Genomic DNA, 23,643 nt, shown 5'->3' with positions numbered 1-23,643 from the left:
TAATATAATGTTTACTGTAAAAAGAGCGTTTAACAAGATATTTATAAAATTACGGAATTCCATGACGTTTGCATCCCCTGAAGAAAATTGCCCAACAGATTATACTTAAAGTAATTATTACACACATCACGCATTTATCCCTGAAAGGACAAGCGCAGGCGCAACCAGGGCATCCGATTTTCGGCAAGTGTGTTCCGTCCCATGATGTGATAGGGGGTGAGGCTATTCACATCGCTCACAAATCCCAGACATAGCCGATACTGAGCAGACAAAACCAAATATCACTTTTCCCGACCGGGGATTCGAACCCAGGAGCCCAGAGCGCTGCCGCACCGCGCACGCCACGGAGGCAGTTAATATTATAAAATATTACAATGATTGCAGTAAAAATTATATTATAAATACAATCTATGTTAAATCATGTCCTTTTTGTGTATAAGGATTCATAAAAGCTATTTTGTAGGTAGGTATTGTCTATGACGGCCGGATCTTGAATTTGTGTACTAATAATGCAAAAATAATATATTTTCATCTTAATATTAAATTATTTATAACTGGTAATACAAAAACACTATGTTCGTGTGTTAAGTATACGTAGCACTGATACTAATATATTAAGAATAATAAATGTTTTATTTAAGGACAATAATTTATTTCACCTATTTAGTAACGTAAACAAGTCCAGGAACAATAGCCGTTTCCGTTGACGAATGGCGGAATTCCGGCGACAGGATATATTACTAACCGTTTATATCATAATAAACAGTTAAATTGTACCGACAATATTTAGAGTGTAGGTGTATAATTCTTATTCAGTTTTGTAACATTACCCATGTTGCTGTCCTTGGGAATTCACTCCGATTTAATATTTAAAAGAAGACGCGTGAATTAAGATATAAAAGAAGTGAATAATTTACAATAAATATTGAGAATATTTTTTCTGTAACTTTGGAAATGGGAACAAGTCATTCGGAAATTACCCTTAGCACGAAATTTTGTTCTAATTAAAAATAATTGATGTTCGTAAAATTTGTAAATGGAAGGCCCGCGTTTGAAATTTGGTATAGAAATTTGCAAATAACCAAGTATAGCATAATAAATTTATGTATCCAATCCAATTTGTTTTGTTTAAATTAATGTAAAACGAAAATTACTTTACAAAATTTTAAATCAAGGGTTCGATTTTCAAAATTGTGTCAGATACGTTTAACCAAACCGAACTGTATAGCAAAATATTGATGATAGGGCTACCTCCAGGTAAATAAAGCCATCGAACGAGTATCGCCCCCGACCTGTGACACTTATTGCAATGATAAGACGAATAACTCCAATGTTGCGTCAGTGATCAACGTTGTGTAAATATAGATATGTTTGTATGGACGTGGTCGTTGTTTTCTTAACAACTATATTGTTTTTTGTTTTCTCAACACCGATAGTGTTACGAAATAAACTTTTTGAATTAAAAAGTGATATCAATATTTCTGAATTTATTTAATTTAGTATTCTCCTAGAAATTTTTTTGGAGAATAAATTGATGAGACTAAGTTAAAATATTAGGTAAATTATTAATCTTGCCAGCTATATTATTGTTTCTGATATTTAATTTATATTGAAGCTCGTAGGACTGACCCATTTACAATAAATCATCTCAATCGCTTTTTCCAGTGTATCTCAAAAATGGACAAATCGGAAGAGTTTTTTGACACGCTTACAAATAAGTTAAATTCATTGCTTCATTCTCAGAATCGGATTGAAGATTAAGATTGGGATCGATTATGCAATACGAGTGTAAAATAAATCAGTTACATGATAAAGATTTTCCAATTTCTAAAACATGTTATATAATAAAACACAAACACACATCGAATACTTTTTTAACCCTTTCAAATATAATTCCAATTAAGTTATAAAATTAAAAACAATATTTTTCTGGTTTTGTAACGTGCACAAATTAATATTAGCTGTAACACGTCTGTCGTTATCAAGGTTATTTGAATCCTCATCTAAACCATAAACATATACTTCTCTGATTAGATTCGCCCACACTCTGGGTCCGTTCGTACAAAAAACAGCATAATCCTCACCCACCGCAGTTATTGTTAACTTTTCATTGTCAGCTTTAAAAGCTAGCGTCATGTTTGGCGACATGTAAAGATGACCAGACGCTTCGCACCGAGTTTCCATTTCACTCGTTTTATTATTTTTATCTTGACTCTCAGCTACTTTGTCTCTGGATAGTTTTTCTATTGTTGTTTCGTAGTCGGGCGCTGTTGTTGTCATTAGTGTAGTGTTAACGGTTTCACAATGCAATGCTATGGTGATACTGTATTGAGAATTAAGACGTGTTTCTTCTGCCGTCAGTCTTACATCCTGCAAAGAGAAGTTATTAATTCGTTGTATATTGATTTATTCAAATACTTCATTTATATAAGCATTAATAGAATAAATAAAATCTACACGTTATTCTATGTAATAGTATTTAGTAAGTAATCATATTATGTTTACTTCAATTAATTTATCTTTAATTATCTGTGGTCACAAAGATTCGGTTAATGTTACTAAATAATAGGTTCGTATTTGCGTGATGTAATCCTAGAATCTCGGACAGTTCAAACCGTGGCAGGTATTGGTTGAATGATTTTTCTAACAAAATGTGTATAAACGAATCTATTAAATCTAACTCAAGATGTTTTGATTGTCAAACTTACTCTTTGTAATGGAATTATAGAACCACCGCGCACCAAAGTCAAGAAATCAGCTTCAGTGGTTTCCATGGTAACTGTTTCACTTTCATTTCCAATAATCCTAAAACCACTCCAGAGTTCATACCACGATCCAGGCGGCATCGTGACATGCACGTGACTCTGACTGGGCTGAAGATTTGGCACAATGAGCAAATCGTCTCCAACGCTGAACTGAGTCTGGATTTCTTCCAGCTCTTCCACTTCAGGATACTGGAAGAACATTGGACGAAGTAAAGGTCCATCTTGAAGCACAGTGAAGAAGTATGGCAACAGACTCTGTCTCACATTTAAACTGTTTATGACTAAGTTTCGAGGGTTACCAGTGAAGGACAAGGGATCTCTATTAACCCCTTTGGTGTGAATTTTAATAAGCGGCATGTAGCTCCCTGCCATGTACCACTTAATGCATAAGGAGGCATGTATTGCACTGTCAAAGCCTTCTGTGTCTCCGCATATAGGCGAAGACCAAAGCCAATGTCCTGATGCGCCTCCTAAAGCAGCCGCAATTAGTTCCCGACGTAAACTAGTCCAGGAGGTTGGAATATTTTGTCTATTAATAGCGACGTTCAAGTTGAACCATTGGCTTGAAGAGTAAGTAGCAATCTCGCCTCTGACTAATTGCATAGCGTCTGCAAATCTGTTGGGATATTGATTGTGAGAGTAAAAATACGTTGTGTTATCAGGAAGACTGGCGTTCCACAGCGGTGTGCGTTCGAAGACTGTTTCGAAATTCTGGAAGTACACATAATTATGATTATTGTCGTATGTAACTCTTTAAATTGCTCTTTTTTACGTTCGTATTTCTGACTGAACAACTTTTAAATAAACAATATTTGTCGTAGTCGTCTGATCACCAGTATAAAATTTTACTGCAGACAAAAAAAATAAAGAGACAATACATAGCTGATGAGTACAAACCTGATTAAAATAAGGAAAATGTTGTTGCATTTGATCGACTTGCTTCTCACTTTCATCTAAAGGCCATGTGTCTTCAAGGATGGCTCCCTCAAACCCATTATTAAACACCCACAACGCTTTCATTACCCTTTCGGAGATGTTTTGGTAAGTTGGATACACAACGCTCTGATTACGAGCTAGTCCGTGATAAACCTTCATTGACTGAGGCTTGTGTAACATCAAATCCTTGTAATCTTGGACGTCGAAACATAGATTATTTGTGGTTCTTGTTATTGAGGTTTCGTTGTCTTCAGAAATATCGGGGATTATTTCTTCGTAAAAAATCTGAAAAACAAATAATCAATTTATATGCGTTTTAAATGGGCGATTGAGAAATTTCAATGACCCTATTAAAGGCTATTTAAATGGCGCAGTTGTATTGGGGTCTGATAATGATTATTTTCCTATTGTTCCTGTAGTCTAAAATCTGTTTCCAATATGGCGATAGGCTTTCCCATTATTATATCATGCAAAGGAATATATTTGACGAACAATGAATGCACTGGTTGCGCCTCTATCTAACCTTTCGAGGATAGACAGCCTAATTGTATATGTGTATTAAACAAAGCGAAAAATGATGTCCGTGACAACAATTTCATATCGGTTTACTAGCGATAACGGACCTATTTATTTGCTTGAATAGATAAAATTAATGATGTTTCTTTCACGTGTAGGAGTCCGGAAAGATATTCGGGTCAATAATAATGCCGGATGATTGGAGTCTTGAAAGGTAATAAGTTATTTGGAACGCCGAAAATATCTACTAATAACGACGATAATCTAAGATATTTGGTATTTAGATCATACAGATAAATGTATCTAAATTATGATGATTTGTATGAGTATAGTTTCATTTCATTTCTATAGTCAGTATAACTACTGGCTAACAAAAATGTGCATGAGAATGATACACCCAGGTCTCTCATATGCGAGACTCCGCCTGGGTAGGTATCACCGCAATGTCTATTTTTGCTGCCAAGCATCAGTGTGAAGTTACTGTTGTATTCTGGTTTGAAGAACATTGTAGCCAGCGTAACTACTGGACATAAGAAGATTTAACATCTAATGTCTCAGAATGGCAGTGGAATACCAAACAATACTTTGTAATTCAAGGTTTTGGATGGTATACGTACTGTTTATGGACGGTCGTCTCGGTTACCATCAGCCTAACGGAAAGATCGTCTCGTCATTCAAAGCAATAAAAAAAAATATATTATGACGGTAGACTATCATCGATATTCACAAACCATGCTATGAGAAATTAAAGCGAGTCTGAACGCATAGCGATCACTATTTAATAGTTTTCTTTTGTTTATCTCATAGCCAATTTATATCTCAATATTAACCAATCACATGACCCTATTCTACCATATGCTTACGCACTGAGGAGGTGGTTACGCCAAATGCACTGAAAAACGGACTCTATGGCATTGCTCAGTAACGTTTGTGAATACGGTAGTTAGATGCTGGGTATCATCAGAATTTTCTACCTGGTGTCTATAAGTAGTTGTTACACAAAATTAAAGCATCTTTTAGTAGTGCCTTAAGTAAACATGTAAGGGCTTTTGCATCAGACTTAATAAACGAGGTAGAGACGTGCGTTATTGATGAGCGTGTCCTTGGCGCGTCATCAGTATTAATACAAACAAATACAACCACAAGTGGAAGGCGCTTCTCACAGCCAAAGCGGTGATGAATGGTGTGTGAAGGAGGGAAACAATGTGCGCTTAGATGATAGAGAACTATTTCGTAAACAAAATTTGATCCCTTTTATAAGCTTAATCGGTACTGTTAAATAAATTAACTCTATAAATCAAATTGTTTTTTAGAAATCAGACCTACATAAAAGCTAATTCTCAAAACCAGCAATTTTACGTAACCGCTACCAGGAATAGGCTTTGAAGTAACGTAATTCATAGGTATTAAATAAACACGATCTCAAAATACTGACTAACTTGATAGGGTATCAACTGATACCTAATACACACATATTCCATGCTCACTTCTATAATAAATGTGAAAGTACGTTTGTCTGTTATTTGCTTATTTTGTTGAAATTTTGGTTAGAGTAAACATAAATCATAATGAAGGGTGAATAGATTTCGTGCACCCAGAAATAAATCACAAAAAGATATAAGTCCTGAATAAATCTGCAACATCGAGAACTATCGACCCCAGAGGTATTTTTATGATAAAGCATATTGATATTATGTAATATAAGTGCACCTCCCTAAAACAAATCTTGGCGGCGCCCATGGAATCAAGGATATAGACTACTTTTATCTCGGACTGGCTGACCCGACAGAATTTGTCCCGTCTTAACTATGAATTTGCAGCGCGCATTCTGTCAATCACTGTAATTATTTTTCTTAAATTTTCTAACGTCCGCTCAACTTCCTTAATTTTTTTGTTTCATAAGATCCTTATCTTGACAATAACAAACACTAAAATAAAAAAAATAGTGAAATCGGTCCAGCCGTTCACGCGTGATGGCGTGACCAAGGGAAATAGGGATTCATTGATAAATATAGATGTACATAACGGAGTCGTGAGCAAAAGCTAGTCTAAAATATTTTCTACATTTCCTTATGAAGCACAAATTTCCGAACCTGGACTGATACCGAGCAGAAAAAACCAAATACCACTTGCCCGCCCAGGAATTCACATCGGAGACTGCAAAGCAGCGTGGTGCCGTTCTCGCAATACGTACATAAGTACGTACGTACATACATATAATATGGCGTAGTAACGCCACCGAGGCAATCTATAACTACTTTTTTAATAGCATGGCTTCAACCTGCTGATAGAAAGGTATATACGTAAGTTATTTGTTAGACATGATTAGAATGTTCCAATTGAATAAACTCATGGTCTTCAATTTTGGTCTGATTCCTAAATAAGTGTGTTATTCTTTATTTCTATCTTGCAGTGGCGAAGGGTGAAATTTGTCAAAAGGTAACCCAAGGCAAACAAAATGCCTTAGTTAACATATCGCGATCAATTTAACAGAAAACAAAAACATAAACGTACATTAATAAACTTAAAGGGGAAGCCGGTAGGAATCGGGTTGTATGGAAGCTTGCTACTGCTATCTTGTAACATATTATCAACTCTTTTTTTGTACGTGCACGCCAAAGTGACCCCACTGTACCTGATGGCAAGTGGAGTGGGATCCAATAGAATGTCGACTGATGATAGATAATTACCCCTCGGCAGTCGACACAATTATGCCGGCCTGGAACCGGATATACACAGGCTTATCCCGGAACGCGACATCTTAACTTGCTGGATTGGTCGCTATCCAGGGGAATATAAAATATATCCTTCCACCAGTTTATACATTCTCTATACATTATTCATGTACCAAATTAATTCTACAAGATACATTATGGATACATAAAGTTGAGTAACTTCATTTGGATATGACCGAGCATAAGATTACGTTATATAATTTTCTATCGACCTTGATTCAGTGAAACGGGTTTTGAATATAGTTAAGTTGACTTCACATTATGTTTTACTCGGTAACCTATTTAATTGAATTTATTAACGTTTGGTATGGAATACATAATACATAAGTTTTGTATTGATAGATAGATATGCGTCATATTGAGGGATGATGACGGGTGCAACTTCTCTTGCTCGTTTTTATGACCTTTTATAATAATATACAGACTTTTTTAAATACACATAAGCCCACGCGTATACCCTTAGGGTTTTTTGAATATACAAATTTATATAGTACCACTGATAGAGCTAGGGCAGTGATTTCAATTAATAAAGGTTCCCAGACAGATCGATTGCCGGCGAGGCAAAATTAAACAGCTAGGCACAACCTTATATCCTTTGAAATACGGTTAAATCAGGAGTACGCCAAGCGTTATGAAACTTGCTCCAAGAAATAGTGCAAAATGAATTGAAGAATTTAATAAAATATAACATGATAGGAGCCTTGAACCGCGTTCTAGATGCGCTCTGAAGCGTTTAAAGGAAGGGTAACGCGTTATTATACTCTATGATAAATTACCAACAAGATCAGATCAAGGGATATTTAACCATATGCATTATGCCCTTGCCTATATCTTCAGATATGTGTGGTGTATACACTTATTAGGGTTTGGAAATTGAAACATACTTATATCTATCCACTTATGTTTTTCTTTGCGTAAACATATGAAACTGTGAGTCAATGGAGTATTATAAGTGATTATTGTTGTTCATAAAACATACTATTCTAAACAAATATGGATATGCAGGGTTTAAATTTAAGAAATTAAGGAAATTTGTAGAAGCAATAAGTAACAAATTGTGTCATATTATGAAATCCAAGAGCGAGCTGTAACTTCATGCCAGTTTTTCGTTATATTACACTCAGACACGGCCCAATGTTGTAGACTGATAAAGTATGGATTTACCGTCATATAATTTGTAATTCATTAATAAAAGTATATACTACACCTTACATAGTGGTAGTCAATGGTTGTAATGACTCAGGGCGCTTAAAAATTAGCCGCGCGACGTAAATTCATATAAAGAAGACACGCGCGACTGACTTGTTAATTTAAGGGCGTCCTAATTGAAAATAAAGAATCCGTATCATGCTTGATTTCTATTACTTACGTAAGGAGAGACGTGCGGGACGACCTTTTTTCTCGCATTTCTGATCAGCGTCATTCCTCCATTGACCTGAGTGATTCGAGTCCTCTCCGTGCACTCAGAGTCGAATATAATGGGTGTTATGCCGCAATGACTGTCATACGGCACTCTCTGATTGTTTGTTTGCGTTATGAAGGTCCTCAGCGTAGTCACGGCTGCTTGTACCGTCATTCCTCGATAATCTCTGTAAGAATGGTTATAATTCAATTAAAATCAAGATCGTACAGAACTTTCGAAGTGGAAAAGAAAACGGACATCTCGAAATTTAACTAAAGTCTCATTGACAGTCGTTTTCAATAATCAATCCCAATCGTTTTTTCTATCGCTCGTGAAAATGAACCAATCAAAACAAAGTTTTATTGACATGCTTATTTTGATAAGTTTATTCTTAGGATCGGATCAAAGATTAAGATTACGACCGTTTTTAAAATATACGTCAAAAGACTTTTATAGGTTAACACGAAAATTGCTTAGCTACGCACGTTCAGATGCGGCAACTTTCTTAAGGACTAATTGCATACGATTATTCATCATTAACCCGTTGTAGACCACTGCTAGACACAGGCCTCTCCCAAGGTAAGCCATAGAGTCCAGTCTGCTGCTTGACTGCTTTATGCATCTAATCGCCGCCGATTGTCGTACGATTATTTCTGGCAATAAATGACCCGTCTAAATAAGTTCTATATCTTATAAATGTGGAAGTTTGTGAAGTTATTTGGATTTGCATTTGAATTGTTGTGGATTTGCATTCATAAACAATGGATTAACATAATAATATGATAAAAGGTCCTTTTTTGTTCAGAAAAGGAAACAATGAAGTCTACTTTTATACCGGGAAAGGTCTGATACGTGGGCGGAACCGCGACAGATTGTATTTTAAATATAAGCAATAATTTCGCTTGCTTTAACTTTAAAGGAAAACGTGAGCAAACCTGCATACCTCAGAAATTCTCCCTAAGAATTTCGAAGTTATATGAAGACTGCCAACTCGCACTAGGCCAGCGTGGACTAAGGCGATAAATAGTAGTAGAGAAGGTCCGTTCTCAGCAGCGGGATAGTATATAATACAGCGCAGATTTTTTATTATACAGAAACCCAGAAGTATAAGTGATAGAGGGATTTAAAAATATTATGAAATTGATTTATGTAAGTAAGTTTGTATTTACTATATCAAGCGCTTCAATGATTTATCGCAACGTGCGCTGCTTCAGACAGCGGCTTGATGCTTAAAGCAAATTAACTCTCGTAGTACGTCAGCCCAATAATAGAAGAAAGCCTTGAAGTTACGCCACTCACCGTATATCGACAAGGCTTTTAACGTGAGTGACAGTTGATGAAGGGCGCTACTTTCTGAGGGCGCTACTAAACACTCAATGTCACCATAATTATATAGTTAACAAATTGTTATGGAAATTAAGTAACTGGATGGTAAAAAATGAATGTTTATTCGGGCTGTGTGAAAGGAGGTGGGTCTGACACCGTATTGGGCAGAAATCCAGACTACAGACGGATACTGAGAAGAAAAACCTTATATCACTTTGCCCAAGAACCTGAGACCTCAGCGCGATAGTCGTACTTGAATCACGTACGCAATACAACTACTCGAAGAAGGCAATCAATCCCATAGCATCTACTGCTTCTACATTCTCTAAGCTATTTATTTGCAAAACATTTTAACATTTTGGCGTCATAGTATCTAGCACTTTCAGTGAAACTGCTCCGCTTGTGGTTTACTTGAGTTTGACATCTTTACATTCTTTAGGGACCAAATAAATATTACAGCATTATAATTGTCTGGTTCGTGAATTATATGAATATCAAGATGCTTACACGTGTAGAAGATTCAATGAATTTTTATTACTAATCTATTGACATCGTGGCTGGGTTAAGGTACCCCGTAATTTGGTGACCTAGAATGTTCGGGACCACCCACGCAATTTGTTTTCCGATCACCGTAAATGTATGTTTCCTTCGTATTTATTGGTATGTAGGCAAGCACATGCTTGGATGGTACGTGATTCCTGACAAAGTTTTTGAGAGAAAAAGTATGTTTTTTTTTGTTATACCAAGAATATCATTTGGTTTGTTTATTCCAAGTATATAATTCACTTGATTCACTGAACCAAAGAAATAAGAACTTAATTGCTTATCAATTAAGTTCTTATTTCTTAGAACTAAGGGTAACTTCAAGAAATTGGGTAATAAGTAATTAACTACGCATTATCACGTCTCTCACCCTAAATAATAGAAACCAGCCGTACTTCAACCTTTTTTAACCGACTTCAAAAAAAGGAGAAGGTTCTCAATTCCATTACATATTTTTTTATACGGGCCACAGAACGTTTTAGCTATTGTGCCTCAAACCGCACACGCGAATTCAACATTGTTACAAAAGTAAATGAAAATTAAAGTATTCACAATTAACTAAATAATTTTAGTTTTATACGTTCATATGTTCTTGGAGGATTCAGTAGTTTTAATGAAGTATTTGAAGTCAGATCGGCCATTTGTTGAGTATAGCTGGTACAAGATATCCCAGATGTGCAATCAAACTCTCCCTTGGCAACTTTTGAAAATATGTAAATGAAATAGACGATTATTTTGAACAATATTATTTTACATTGCAATGAATTGGAATTATTTTTGCATATAAAATATTGTTAGCATAGAACATTTTAGTGAGGGTATTTGTAACAGTTTTTGCTATAAAACCACTGAGCGTTTGACAGATCGAGTTAGTTGGTTGTTGACAGTCGTACCGGTCGGTTGGTCTGTGATATTTCTTTTATTTTAATTAAAATCGAATCAGTTTTCTAACAATATATTCAACAACGTATTTCTAAGTAGGTCTAGGTGGTGCTAATGGCTATAGCCACGTAAATACCTTTACCAAAACACCAGTCCCATTTATATTATGTTAGCCCAGGACTTGGTCTATTTTGAGCCATTTATATCCAAAATCTAAACCGTTGTTAGCGTATTTCTAAAAAAAATTAAAACTCCCACACAAACTTTCGCATTTATAATAAATAGATAAAAATCGGCATATATTAAGATGTTACTATAACCTTTTATGTAAAGAAAATGGCATTTTTTCTTCCTGTCACAGTAAAATTAATGGCCTAGCCTAGAATGTTAATTTGAACCGTCGCGTCGCGGTGTGAATTGACTAACAATTTTACGGTTGCCTAAACCTGTAAGCATGCAAGATATTTAAAAATATATTAAATGACTTGCATGCTCAAACATTGACAGTAATTAATATCTTATATTAATATCACCTAAGAGATTTAGCTTAGTTAGGTTCACTCACCCGCAAACATGTGCACCGAGCATCCAATATCTCAATTGTTTAGTCGATCCCATGAACTTCATTACATCTTTCATTATATCAACCGGTTTCGGGCCAACAAACAAGTGAAACTTCAACCCGAAAGTGGTGATGCTCCGAACGACAATTAACTTCTCACTTCGAATCGATATTTCTGTCGGCGTCGATGCATCGAACAACAAACCGTGGTAGGATCCATTCCATTTCGCAAATATTAATGGTATGGTACTCATTCCACCTTCGTGATTGTAAATTACTTTTGTTACGCCTTCTTCCAAAGGCAATTCTCCTAGGCCGAACATCGTCTCATTTGTCAATTGGAATGTCATTTCCCAAATGTTTTGCGATGCTATAAGAGGTCCTCGCAGTGTGTTGAAAATTATACCTTGAGTCGAACTGACTATAACGTTCAATTCAGGTGATGCAACTGTATACGAGTATTCCTTATCTTCAAGTCTTTGACCTTCTAAATCCGCTTCGACTGCATTGTAAAATGTCAGCGATAGATGGGTTTTAGATATTTCATCCATCGATAACCTGACACGAGTTATACTGCTTTGGGATGCGAAGGGAACTGTTGCGATTCTTGGATTCATGATTACATTCTCAGACCACTTTCTATCCATGACGTAGCTGAAGCGAGACGGGAATCTGTGGAAGCACATGTTGCTATTCAGGTCATAGCAGCATTGGGGATGACATTCTTCGCTAGTGACGTTGCCGAGACCACATCTAATTCTCGAGGATCTTGCTACGAGACATGATCCGACGGAGAACCCGTCAGAGGGTGGCAGGTCGATACTCACGAAGAAAAGGTATCTGTATATAAGAAGTGGGGCTGCTATGGCCAGTAATAATCCCAGCAACACCACCTTTGAAGGCCTGTTGAGAAGCAGGCGGTGGTGCCATTTCACATCTGGAATATAGAAAAGTTTTTTTAAAAGATGGCTAGCTCTTCCTAGACTTAGTGTTGCTTTTGGTTTTGTCCGCGTGACCTTTCCCTATAAAACTTCCACTGGGAATAAAAAGTAGCCTATATATGTTATTATATAGATTATGACCTGGATTAAATATAATACTGACTAATGACTGCCTCGGTGGCTTAGTTGTACTGCATGCGCGGTACGGCAGCGCTCTGAGGTCCTGGGTTCGAATCCCGGGTCGGGCAAAGTGATATTTGGGTTTTTCTGCTCAGTATCAGCCCGGAGTCTGGAATTTGTGCCCGATATGGCGATAGGCTCGCCCCCTATCACATCATGGGACGGAACACACTTGGCGAAAAGTGGGTGCCATGGTTGCGCCTCTGCATACCCCTTCGGGGATAAAATGCGTGATGTTGTGTGTGTTAAATATAATATAAGTACCTAGTAATATTTTACCCAAATTTCGTTGCGTCAGGGGACCGAACCCCGACGATGCTAATGCTCGACGCCGTTTGGGACAAAATATCACTAGTTAATTCTTAAAGGACAAATACACTTTATTTTTTACTTTTTAGGGTTATTTTTATATCGGGGTTCATTTAAATCTTTTAAACTTAAATGTTCGTCACGTCTCAAAAACCCTCACTATATTTTTATTCTAACAATGTGTTGATTGTCAAATTATAAAATTTAAATGAATATTGACTATAAGTAGACTTTATTGTTATATAGTTATTACAATATATTTTTCAATTTGAATTTTGTGTTAGTATTGAAAATAGATGAGGTAAACATCTTTCATTGCGGCGTATATTCATATATATATGTTTTATTTTATAAGACAGAAATATTGATAAGTAGGTACTACAATAATAGCAGCACCTAAACTGAAATAACTCTATTAAAAAAATAATACCCCTAATCTAGTAATTTTCTTTAACCACAATTTATAGCAACACGATTTTAATTGAAGTTTGCTGGTGTTATATTTGCTGTTGGTAGGATATATTTTATATCCGCCCGGATAGCGACCAACGTATGTACACAAGGTTGCAAAATCCGCCATAGTGGCCCCTTCATGTGAGTCGCGTTCCGGGATCGGCCTGTGTACATGCGGTTCCAATAGGCCGGCATAATTGTGTCAATTGTCGAGAGGTAATCATTTCTCGTCCGTTGACAATCTATTGGATGTGAGTGTAGTACATAAAATGTCATCTAATTCGCGTGAAACACAAATAGAAACTACGTGAATTTTCTGAAGTTAATAAAGCAGTATGGCCAAATTTACAGTAAATTAAATATTAACATTGATGCAAAAGCTTTTAACATGTTAAAGATCAAATAAGTATTTAATATTTTAAGGCGATACCTCAAGGTCCATTTTCATACATTTTGTTTCGGCTTTAATCTGGGTAACTAAACAAGTATTGGCAAGTAAAGAATTTATATCCATGATTATTAATTATTTTTACATTTTTCTTTCAACTGCGAGAACTAATCACTAACTAGACGTGAATTTAAATTCTTTACTTGCCAATACTTGTTTAGTTACCCAGATTAAAGCCGAAACAAAATGTATGAAAATGGACCTTGAGGTATCGCCTTAATGTAAAAATAGACAGAGCAGAGTGCTATATTATATAATAACTTAATAAATGATTCATAAAGTTAAAGAACCTCCTTTATACAACTTACAACACATAATAAAAATCGCAAGTGTTGTTTATAATTATTAGTTATAATATCTCACTTAAATACGTCTATACTGCCGTGCTAAGCGCAAAAGCGGTATGTCAGCGAAACCTTATTTCGAGATAATGGAAGTTTTGTAAATATACTTTTATAGTTTTGTATGTAAAACTGAGATAGAGAAACACTTTTAAGATTTTTTTTAATAAGTTCTAAACAATATACCGTTATTTCGGTAAGTTCATTGGATGGGTATTTCTTTAAGCTATCTGACGACATAAAAATCAAGATTTTGTTCTTTTTTAAGATACCGCTTTTGAGCTTAGCACGACATTATAAAGTGTATAAAAAATTTAGATGATTAATTTACTTTGTATCTCAAAAAATATTGTGAATTATTTTGGCTTCAAAGACCTCTGGAAAATATCCTGTGTACTTAGAGTGTGATAAACAAATACTACAGGATTTCGTTTCGTTATATTTTGATTGGTTGAGAGATGACGTGTGACTGAAGCTTTGGCCGCTCGCTCAATCATAAACATGGAAATTGAACGACATCGTCTTACGAGTCGCATTTTTTTGGTCATTCTGAGAGGGCAGACGTGATTTGGTATCTTTATCATTGCATTTTTTCACATCTGTTTCAGAATATATAAATAATAATGCGTTTTATTATATTAATTAAATTACTCACTTTTGGTTTTTTCGTATGCAAACTCCAGTTCGTCATCTTGCAATTCATCTCGTGCTTTTGGCGCGTGCGGTATCATTTCGCATTGTTATTTGATCTAAAAACAAAACAAACTTTAGTTCATACAATTTTATGCAATATGCAAATTAACTATATTATAAGGAATAATATTAATTAAGTATGCCCATTTACACCTATCTCCTGTTAGATTAAAGCGAGTACTGCCAAATAGATCAAATCATAGAAGAAATTAAAAACGTGCTAGTGGTACAAAATACTATAAAAGTCAAAATATTAAAGCGATATCGTCCAACTTTGACGTGTGTAGTATAATGATTTCTTATGTTTACGCGAATGTTAGACATTGAAATAAAACTATTTTACAGTTATCGCGGTATTTTATATTATTATTTCGCCAGATGTTTTGCATCCTTCAAGGTCACGGAGGGGACTAGATGTTGGTGGTTGATGTGTTGGATTTCCTTAAACCAGAGGGTTGAAGGTAAAAATGTGCGTTGCATTATGACTTGTGTGAAGATGACGAGTTTAGTGCGGTTCTACGCAAATATTTATAGTTCGTAATTCGATGTTGCCAGTGTTTATTGGGATTTAGTGAATCTTATCAGCAGGTGCTATATTCATTTCGTCATTTATATAAAAAAATATTTCCAATAATATTTTTACATTTCCCGGCTACCGTGGAAAACCCGGCGGGAGATTTTGTACGTTACTATCCAGTGTTTGATATCTTAAAATTATGATTTCTCAGTATTGCTGGCGGATTATTAGTGCTCACGTCCCGATAACCGGATCGTGTGCCGTAATGATCCTTAAAATTGAGGCCAAGCCCAAAAAAATATTGATCAATTTTACTTATACCTTATTACGTACCTTATTTAACCGACTTCAAAAAAGGGGGAGGTTCTCAATTCGACTGTTTTATGTTTTATTTGAAAAAAAAAAACAATTTACGCTTGACCGAAAAAATGACCATTCCAAGACTATTTTCATAAAAAACCTAATGCTTAGTAAAACGGTTTCCCTGTACCTCTTATAGTTTTGGATTTCCTCATCCTCTCCTAGTTGAGAAAACACACTGTATAGTAATGTATAAGAAATAAAGTGATATTATAAAATATATCCATGAAATGAAAATAAACCGCATTGCCTGAGATATAATTTAAACAGCAAATGCGCTTGGGCAAATTTAAGGACTAATTAATTTTCATATTTCGAAAAAAAATCAACTTTTTGTTGTCGAATTCGAACTGAGAACTTCACGAGTTAATGTTATTATACACTGCTACTAAAAGCAATTTGATAAAAACAGTGATTAATTAAAATGATAAGCATCATAATATATAAAATGTAATTATAATATAAAAAAAATCTTGATAAATTCCATTAAATATTTTTATTGTAATGATTAGTATCCTTTGTTGAGTATTACTGAGTATTTATCAGTCATGAGTCAACAAGGCAAGCAGGATGCATCAGATAAAAACTAAAAGATGTTTAAAGATAGCTAAAGTACCCACTAAAAGGTATTATTGCATAATATGCTTTTCTTTAAAGCCCTTTTCTAAGAAGATGGCGTTGAGTATTCATTCCATAAATTAAGAGCTCATAAGTTACGGAGGTCTTTGTGAATTATCGCTTGCTTTAACAGTGAAGGAAAACATCGTTAGGAAATCTGCACATCTGAGAAGTTCTCTATAGGAATTTCGAGGGTGTGTGAAGTCTACCAATCCGCACTTCAGCGTGGTGGACTAAGGTCTAATCCCTCTCAGTACTGGAGGAGGCCCGTACCCAGCCGTGGGACAGTATATAATGATACAGGGTTGATGATGAGTTACGGGCGAGAATATGTAAAGATTTATGAATTTGCTTTATAATAACAATTTAAGGTATTTTTGAGTACTTTAAACTACCAAAGTATTATTTATTAATAAGTCTATCTAATAGTGGTAGAACATTAAAATGATGTGTACTTTAACAAGAGATGCACAGAATCACGTTTAGTGGCAATCTCATTATGAAATTTATGAAATAATATTATAAAAAAAATAAACAGAGCATATGGTAGAAATGTGCCGTTTAAGTACTCTTTATATGTATTCTAATATATTATAAAGCTGAAGAGTTTGTTTGTTTGTTTGTTTGAACGCGCTAATCTCATGAATTAGTGAACCAAATATTCAATATTTTTTTTTACTAATACGAAGCTACATAGCCTGAGTGCTATAGTACTTTGTCACGCGGGCGTATTTGCAGGAAAAGCCAAGTGTATTATAAATAGATAGCTTCTAAAAATAAGTTTATCGAGCTGTTTTGTCGGGGCTTCGTCTAAAGATTACACTGATCCGATGGAAAATGGAAATCCTATTAAAATATAAGGCAATCACTAATGTAGACCTCGATGATCGCTATTATTATTTGTAATAGCCTTACCCGTACATTTTAATGCGATCAATATAGCGGAGGGAACATTATGTGCCGGCAAAATGATTTAGTTACATAGTGCAGCAAACTATCTTTCGATTGGGTTCATATTTAACGCCGTTATAAAATTACTGCTGTAATATAAGGGCAGTGGGCCATAGAATCTAAATGAGGTTGAAATAAAACTATTTTCCGGATTTTATCGTTGTTTTTTATATTATCTTCTCTTGTCGTTTCGAAGACTTTGTAGTCTTCATGGTCACTTAGAAAAGTCGTGAACAATCTCTTAAATGGCAGCTTTACCTTGATTTATTTAATAGTCAATACATAAAATATGTACTTCAATGGCGAAGGGTCCACATAACACGATTACTGCTGGCTTTTCTTTGTGTAGAAGTTATATAGAGTATAATTATTAGAACGATTTGCAGACCGCATATATGCATATAAGTACCTATATGTTGTCGAGTTCTCTTTCGGAGATTTTCACCTTTTGCCTCTCATGAACTTGAGATTTTGCTCGAAGTGAATTGATTTATTTATACAGCTCTTAAACTCTGACGAGGTCTGGCTTCTCTCATTTAGTTTCACTTAAAGTAAGCCGTAAAGCTGTTGGTCCTTTGCCCGATCTTTCACCGGTCATGTCGGATTACTGTTTCATCGGATAATGAGAATGAAAAGAAAAAGAGTGCGCATGCGTATTGCGCACACACTTGTGCACTAACTTATCCTGCGTCTTGTCCGCTGTAGCCTGAATTCATGTTTAGAATCTATTTATTTACGTACCTTATTTTTAAAGGTTTTTACCTAAAAACAATTCATATTGATATTTTGTTTTAAAGACTATATGACTATTGTCTTTTAATATTGCAGCACAATCTATTTGTTTTTGTTAAAACAATAAAATTAGGTAGTCTTACAACTAATCTTATCAAATTTCTGATTTGTATTACTGATTTAGTAATGACGAGCAAAGTGCTGCAAATCAATAACACATGACTATATGAATTGGCACCGCACTAGGCTAGCGTGGTGGACTAAGGCGAAACCCGTCTCAGTAGTAGAGGAGGCCCGTGCCCAACAGTGGGACAATATATAATACAGGGCTGATATTATTATATGGATTGGAGTTGATTTGACTTACGTTTATACAGGGTTATTTTGATCTTGCGTTGCTAAATTATACCATATACTAATCGTGACAATAACATTTTACGATAAGGTGCTCGAACCGTAGATGTAAAAAAAAGTGTAAGTTTTGACCAAAATAATATCAGTAAAAAGAAAATTAATTTTACACGTCCTAATGCCACTACTCATGGTCTAAAAGAACTAATCGCAGTGGAAACGACATGCTGCTAGTAAGAAATAAATTTTACGTACTAAACTACACAATGATCAAACAATCAGAAAAGCAAAAATGATTTTTTTTTAACAAATACTCATTGTTCGTGGATGATTTTTGGCACATTGCTAGCAGAGATAAAGAATATGTGACGTCATAATAACCCTGTAAAATATTACAATACTTAATTTCACTGCTATGTTAAAATTAAATCCAATACAATACCTTAAAATATTTGTATAACAACACAAATTTCCAAAGTAATTCAATATAAACAATTCACACACAGATCCTAAACAAAATTTTAACCAACGAGTATAACACTTTTATAAATCAAGTTTCAATTAAATTCAATATGACGCACTTAATTTCACAATGGCTAACAATTTTTTTTTATAAAAATCACAACACCACGTCTTTTCAATGAAATCGATAATTAACTTCTTATCACGACAATGTTCGGTAAAGTACCGATGTTCAATGATATTATATTAAGATAGGCTATCTGATATTCAATTAACTTCGTATTGCATGCGGTTCCGCCCGCGTTAAAAACATCCTTGGATGCAAATCACAATCTACCAGGATAGTAGCCTATATTTTAATCTTAGATATGTGCCAAAATTCTATACCAATCCATTTAGCGGTTTTTTAAATGACTTCTAACAAACATCTTCAAAAACTTTCGCATCTAAAATGGAAGGTAATGGATTAGTTTCCTATATTTTATTTTTTACATAATTATATTTACAGAATAGTATACGAAAAAGAAATTCTTATGTGTAAACAGTAACAAAATTAGTTGAAAAATTAAAGAGTTATACAAATTTGAAATATTGTTGGGACCAAAAGTGGGTACGTAGTGAGGTTATTGCACTGTCCTTTTCTCACTCGTGTAGCCTTATGGCCAGTAGCCCTGGGTGACGTGATGATGTTATTATTACTGTAATTTAACAGCTTTCCGCCAAATTTCAAAGCTTTATAACTTATTTATTATTGCGTGGATATTGGTAATTCATTTTCCGATAGATTTTAGATGCCATACAGATTTGATAAATTTACTATAAAAAGTCGTCAACTACCCAATTGATATCAATGACTTACTTATTATAAAAAAGAAATCAACATAAATTATATGGCTGCGAAATTTAAGAAAGTTCTCAAAGTTTATGATTTACCTATATTTGCGCGTTAACTTTAAACAAACAACTAATTAAGTGAACATCGTCAAGCACATACAAGATACGCTTGTTTAGACGTATCAACTATCTAACATTACTATCGCCTACGACTTAGGTAATGAAACTCAACAGAACTGAAGTCATGTGTGAATAATTAGATCATAACAAAACCTTTGTTGCGGACTAAAAGAAACGATATTTTAAGTTTCCGTATTATTTTTTCCATTGTTATTTACCAGCGGGATCACGGATTTTTTTCCAACACAATATATTATGCTAACTGTCAAAACAATGAGACGTGAAACAAATATTTGCAGATTACACAAGCATTTTATTCGTTGGCTCTCGTACCAGCCTTCCGATTAATATCCGCTTTCATGTTTACTGCACCAAGGCTGTCATCAATATTTATAATATTAATTACTAAGAGTTGCTCGCGGCTTGGCCTGCGAGAATATCTGTTACAAAAGTGCTTAAATCACTGAAGCTATCCGTAGCGCCATCGGAGCAATGCGATCGGGAGAAAATTACCCTGATAAAATATAGTCTATATACGAATTAAGGACACGGTATATCCGGATGCAGAATTTCATTTAAATCAGTTCAGCGGTTACTAAGTTTATTTCGAACAAACATTCAAACATTATGACAAAATTTTGCTTTTATGATATTAGTAAGATAATATTAGAAATTTATTTCCCTATTGCGTTTATTCCACTTCCAAGCAGCTGTCTTTGCCATTTCATTCATGTTGTAGAATCGAGTTAACTCAGTTTACAAAACCGCTTTCTTTATTTTATGTATGAAAAGCGTAAACGACGTGTTACCTAACCTGAGAGTCAAACCCGGAACCTTTAAGTCCATAACTTATATGTTTCTATAATGTAATATAATAATATACTATCCCTGTATTACATATCGCTCATTACTGAGCTGATGCCTTCCTTACTTTTGACAGGATTCTTAGTCCACCACGCTAGCCTAGCGTAGTTAGCAGACTTCACATACCTTCGAATCTCTAATGGAGAATTCTCGGTTACGCTGGTTTCCGCATGATTTCTTTCACATTTAAGCAAACGATAAATGATTAACAATACACACGTATCTTTGAAAAGTCAGAGGTGTGCCTTGGGTTTTGAACCTGCGGACATCTGTCTCGGCAGTCCGTTCCACTCCCAACTAGACTCGCACTTTGAAAAGTATTAGCCAATATTATTTTAGGCGTGTAATGTAAGTTTGACTATGGGGATTTTTTTTATACTAGCTCTAATTTAGAAGTTCTTTGTGAGGTGTTGGTAAGTTTCTAGCCATATTCATATTGAATTATGTTTTTTTATTTAAGAAGCATTGTCGTGGTTGTTGAATTGTCCTCTTTTGCTATAATCAAAAGATTTTGTAATATCCATAGCCGCAGTAACTTATCTGAGACACTTAATATCAATATAATTATTTGTTTGATACTGAGGATGCATTATCTTATCCTGGTACATTCTTCAAAGGAATACTGATAAGATTTTGAGTGGATAATAAATTTTGATAATCTTTATATTTATACAGTAATTAGTATTGGAACTATTTATATAGATGACATTTATCACAAAAGTATGTATTTAAAATCTACATATACATATATCGTATTTCATCATATTTTTAGCCGGGAATCGTCCACTGTTGGACATAGGCCTCTCCATTGATCGCCATAGGGATCGGTTCTGCCACTGGCAAACTAGCACTTAACAACTTTAACGATTGTACAAAGGCGTCTTGGCTACGGCTTCTAGTCTTGATCTATTTGTATGTCAAAATGTAACTCGTCCTGCGTTTATATGTCAGCTTAAAAATATGTAAACAAAAAAATATTTTCATAGGTTTTTTTTACACACAGTAACCCTACTGCTACTGATGGTAAGCGAGGTAGGGTTCACGTAGAAAGTCGACTGACGAGAAGTGATAGCACTCGCCAGTTGACACAATAATGCCGGCCTGTGTGAACCGGATATACTCAAGCTGATTCCCTAATGGCACACACTTACGTGGACCATGGCGGGTTTTACATATCGTTTACGGTGGTCGCTATTTGAGCCGATATACAAAATATATCCTACCATTAGTGAAATTTTCCGTACCCGACACAACATATAGGTACTGACATACATAAATGTGATCTACATATTCTAATGGTAATTGGATTTTACACAAATAACGAAAGGAAAGCCGGTAAGAATCAGACTATATGAACTTCTCTAGTTATAAAATCAATACTTAAACAACACGAACCTGCAGACAGTATATGCGTCATCAGGCTTTCAAAAGTTCCAGAGTTCCTTTGTAGGTAACGCGTATTCAAACTAAATCTATTAGTGGACGTTCCCAGAACTATAATAACATAGTTATATAGCAATGCAGATAGCCTAGTTACGGCGATAGCCTAGTTGGGTGCTGAACGGAACGCCAAGATGAATGTCCGCAGATTCAAATCTCAAGGGCACACACCTCTGACTTTTCTGAAATCATGTGTGTATTCTCTGAATTCATCGTTCGCTTTAACGGTGATCGTGAGGAAACCTGCACACCTGAGAAGTTCTCTATAGGAATTTCTCAGATGTGCAGGTTTTCACGATGTTTTCCTTCACCGTTAAAGCGAACGAACGAAGCGCACTAGGCCAGCGTGGTGGACTAAGGCCTAATCCCTCTCAGTAGTAGAGGAAGCCCGTGCTTAGCAGTGGGCAAGTATATAATACAGGGCTGATATTATTATTATTATAGCAAAGCAGTGGCGAAGGGCAAAATTTCCTGAGAGCAAACCCGACACTACATAATATAGGTAAATGCATGAATGCGGTCTGTAAATCTTACTAATGATAATTAGTCTTTAAGTCAATTACGAAGGGGAAGCCGGCAGGAATCGAGTTATATGAACCCTTCACCACTGTAGCAAAGCATATCTCAAACATACCTTACCCTGTTCCAATCTACATAATATTGAAACAAACGTATAATTGCAAATATTTACCTGCGTATTTTTTTTTTAATACGGGTAAAATAATGTGACTTCCCTGCATCTGATGTAGTAGGGTTCAATAGAATAACGACTGACGAGAGATGATTACCCCTCTGCAGTGGACACAATTACGCCGTCCTGTTGGCACTGGAAACACAGGCTAATCCCGGATCCCGACATATTTACGTCGGCCAGTACGGCGGGTTTTAATACCTTGTGTGTGGTCGCTATCCAGCCAGATATAAAATATGTCCTACCACTAGCAAACAGCACTACACTTGTGTGGATATAAAGTAGGTAGGTAGAAATAGCATAAATATATATTCATATATTTTTATCGTTGTTCCGCTCGTAGCATCAGTGGCGAAGAATGCAATATTCCGAAAGGAAAGCCGACATGTACATAGGTACTAATAATATGTATAAATGCGGTCTACATATCGTTCTAATGATAATTCGATTTTACATAATTATGAAAGGGAAGCCGGCAAGAATCAGGTTACATCGACCCTTCGCTACTGCGTGGCAATATCTTTAACCGAAATAAAATCCTACAGGAGCGGTGTAGTTAAAATCTGTCTGAGAAGGAAGCATGTCGTTATATCAAAACATACTTTCTAATAAGTCATATCAATTTGATTTGTTACTACTTGAAAGAAATCAACAAACACTTTAGCATTTAT

The 23,643-nt window shown here is 35.2% G+C and overlaps 1 protein-coding gene across 1 annotated transcript; it reads right to left on the bottom strand.

Annotated features, from left to right (window-relative positions):
• Positions 1-1,858: 1,858 nt before the first annotated feature.
• Positions 1,859-19,219, bottom strand: LOC115445379 (alpha-glucosidase 2). Its single transcript, XM_030171617.2, has 7 exons — positions 19,004-19,219; positions 14,995-15,088; positions 11,671-12,604; positions 8,322-8,541; positions 3,663-3,986; positions 2,709-3,476; positions 1,859-2,370 (listed from the first exon to the last, which is right to left on the bottom strand). Exons 2-7 carry the CDS (start codon positions 15,068-15,070, stop codon positions 1,900-1,902), a joined length of 2,793 nt encoding a protein of 930 aa, XP_030027477.1. The 5' UTR covers positions 15,071-15,088; positions 19,004-19,219; the 3' UTR covers positions 1,859-1,899.
• Between the last annotated feature and the right edge of the window lie 4,424 nt (positions 19,220-23,643).

Source organism: Manduca sexta, chromosome 8, assembly GCF_014839805.1.
Source record: "Manduca sexta isolate Smith_Timp_Sample1 chromosome 8, JHU_Msex_v1.0, whole genome shotgun sequence".
Taxonomy (NCBI): Eukaryota; Metazoa; Arthropoda; class Insecta; order Lepidoptera; family Sphingidae; genus Manduca; species Manduca sexta.
The sequence above is the reverse complement of the archived record's forward strand: the minus strand, read 5'-3'. Positions and strand labels throughout refer to the sequence as shown.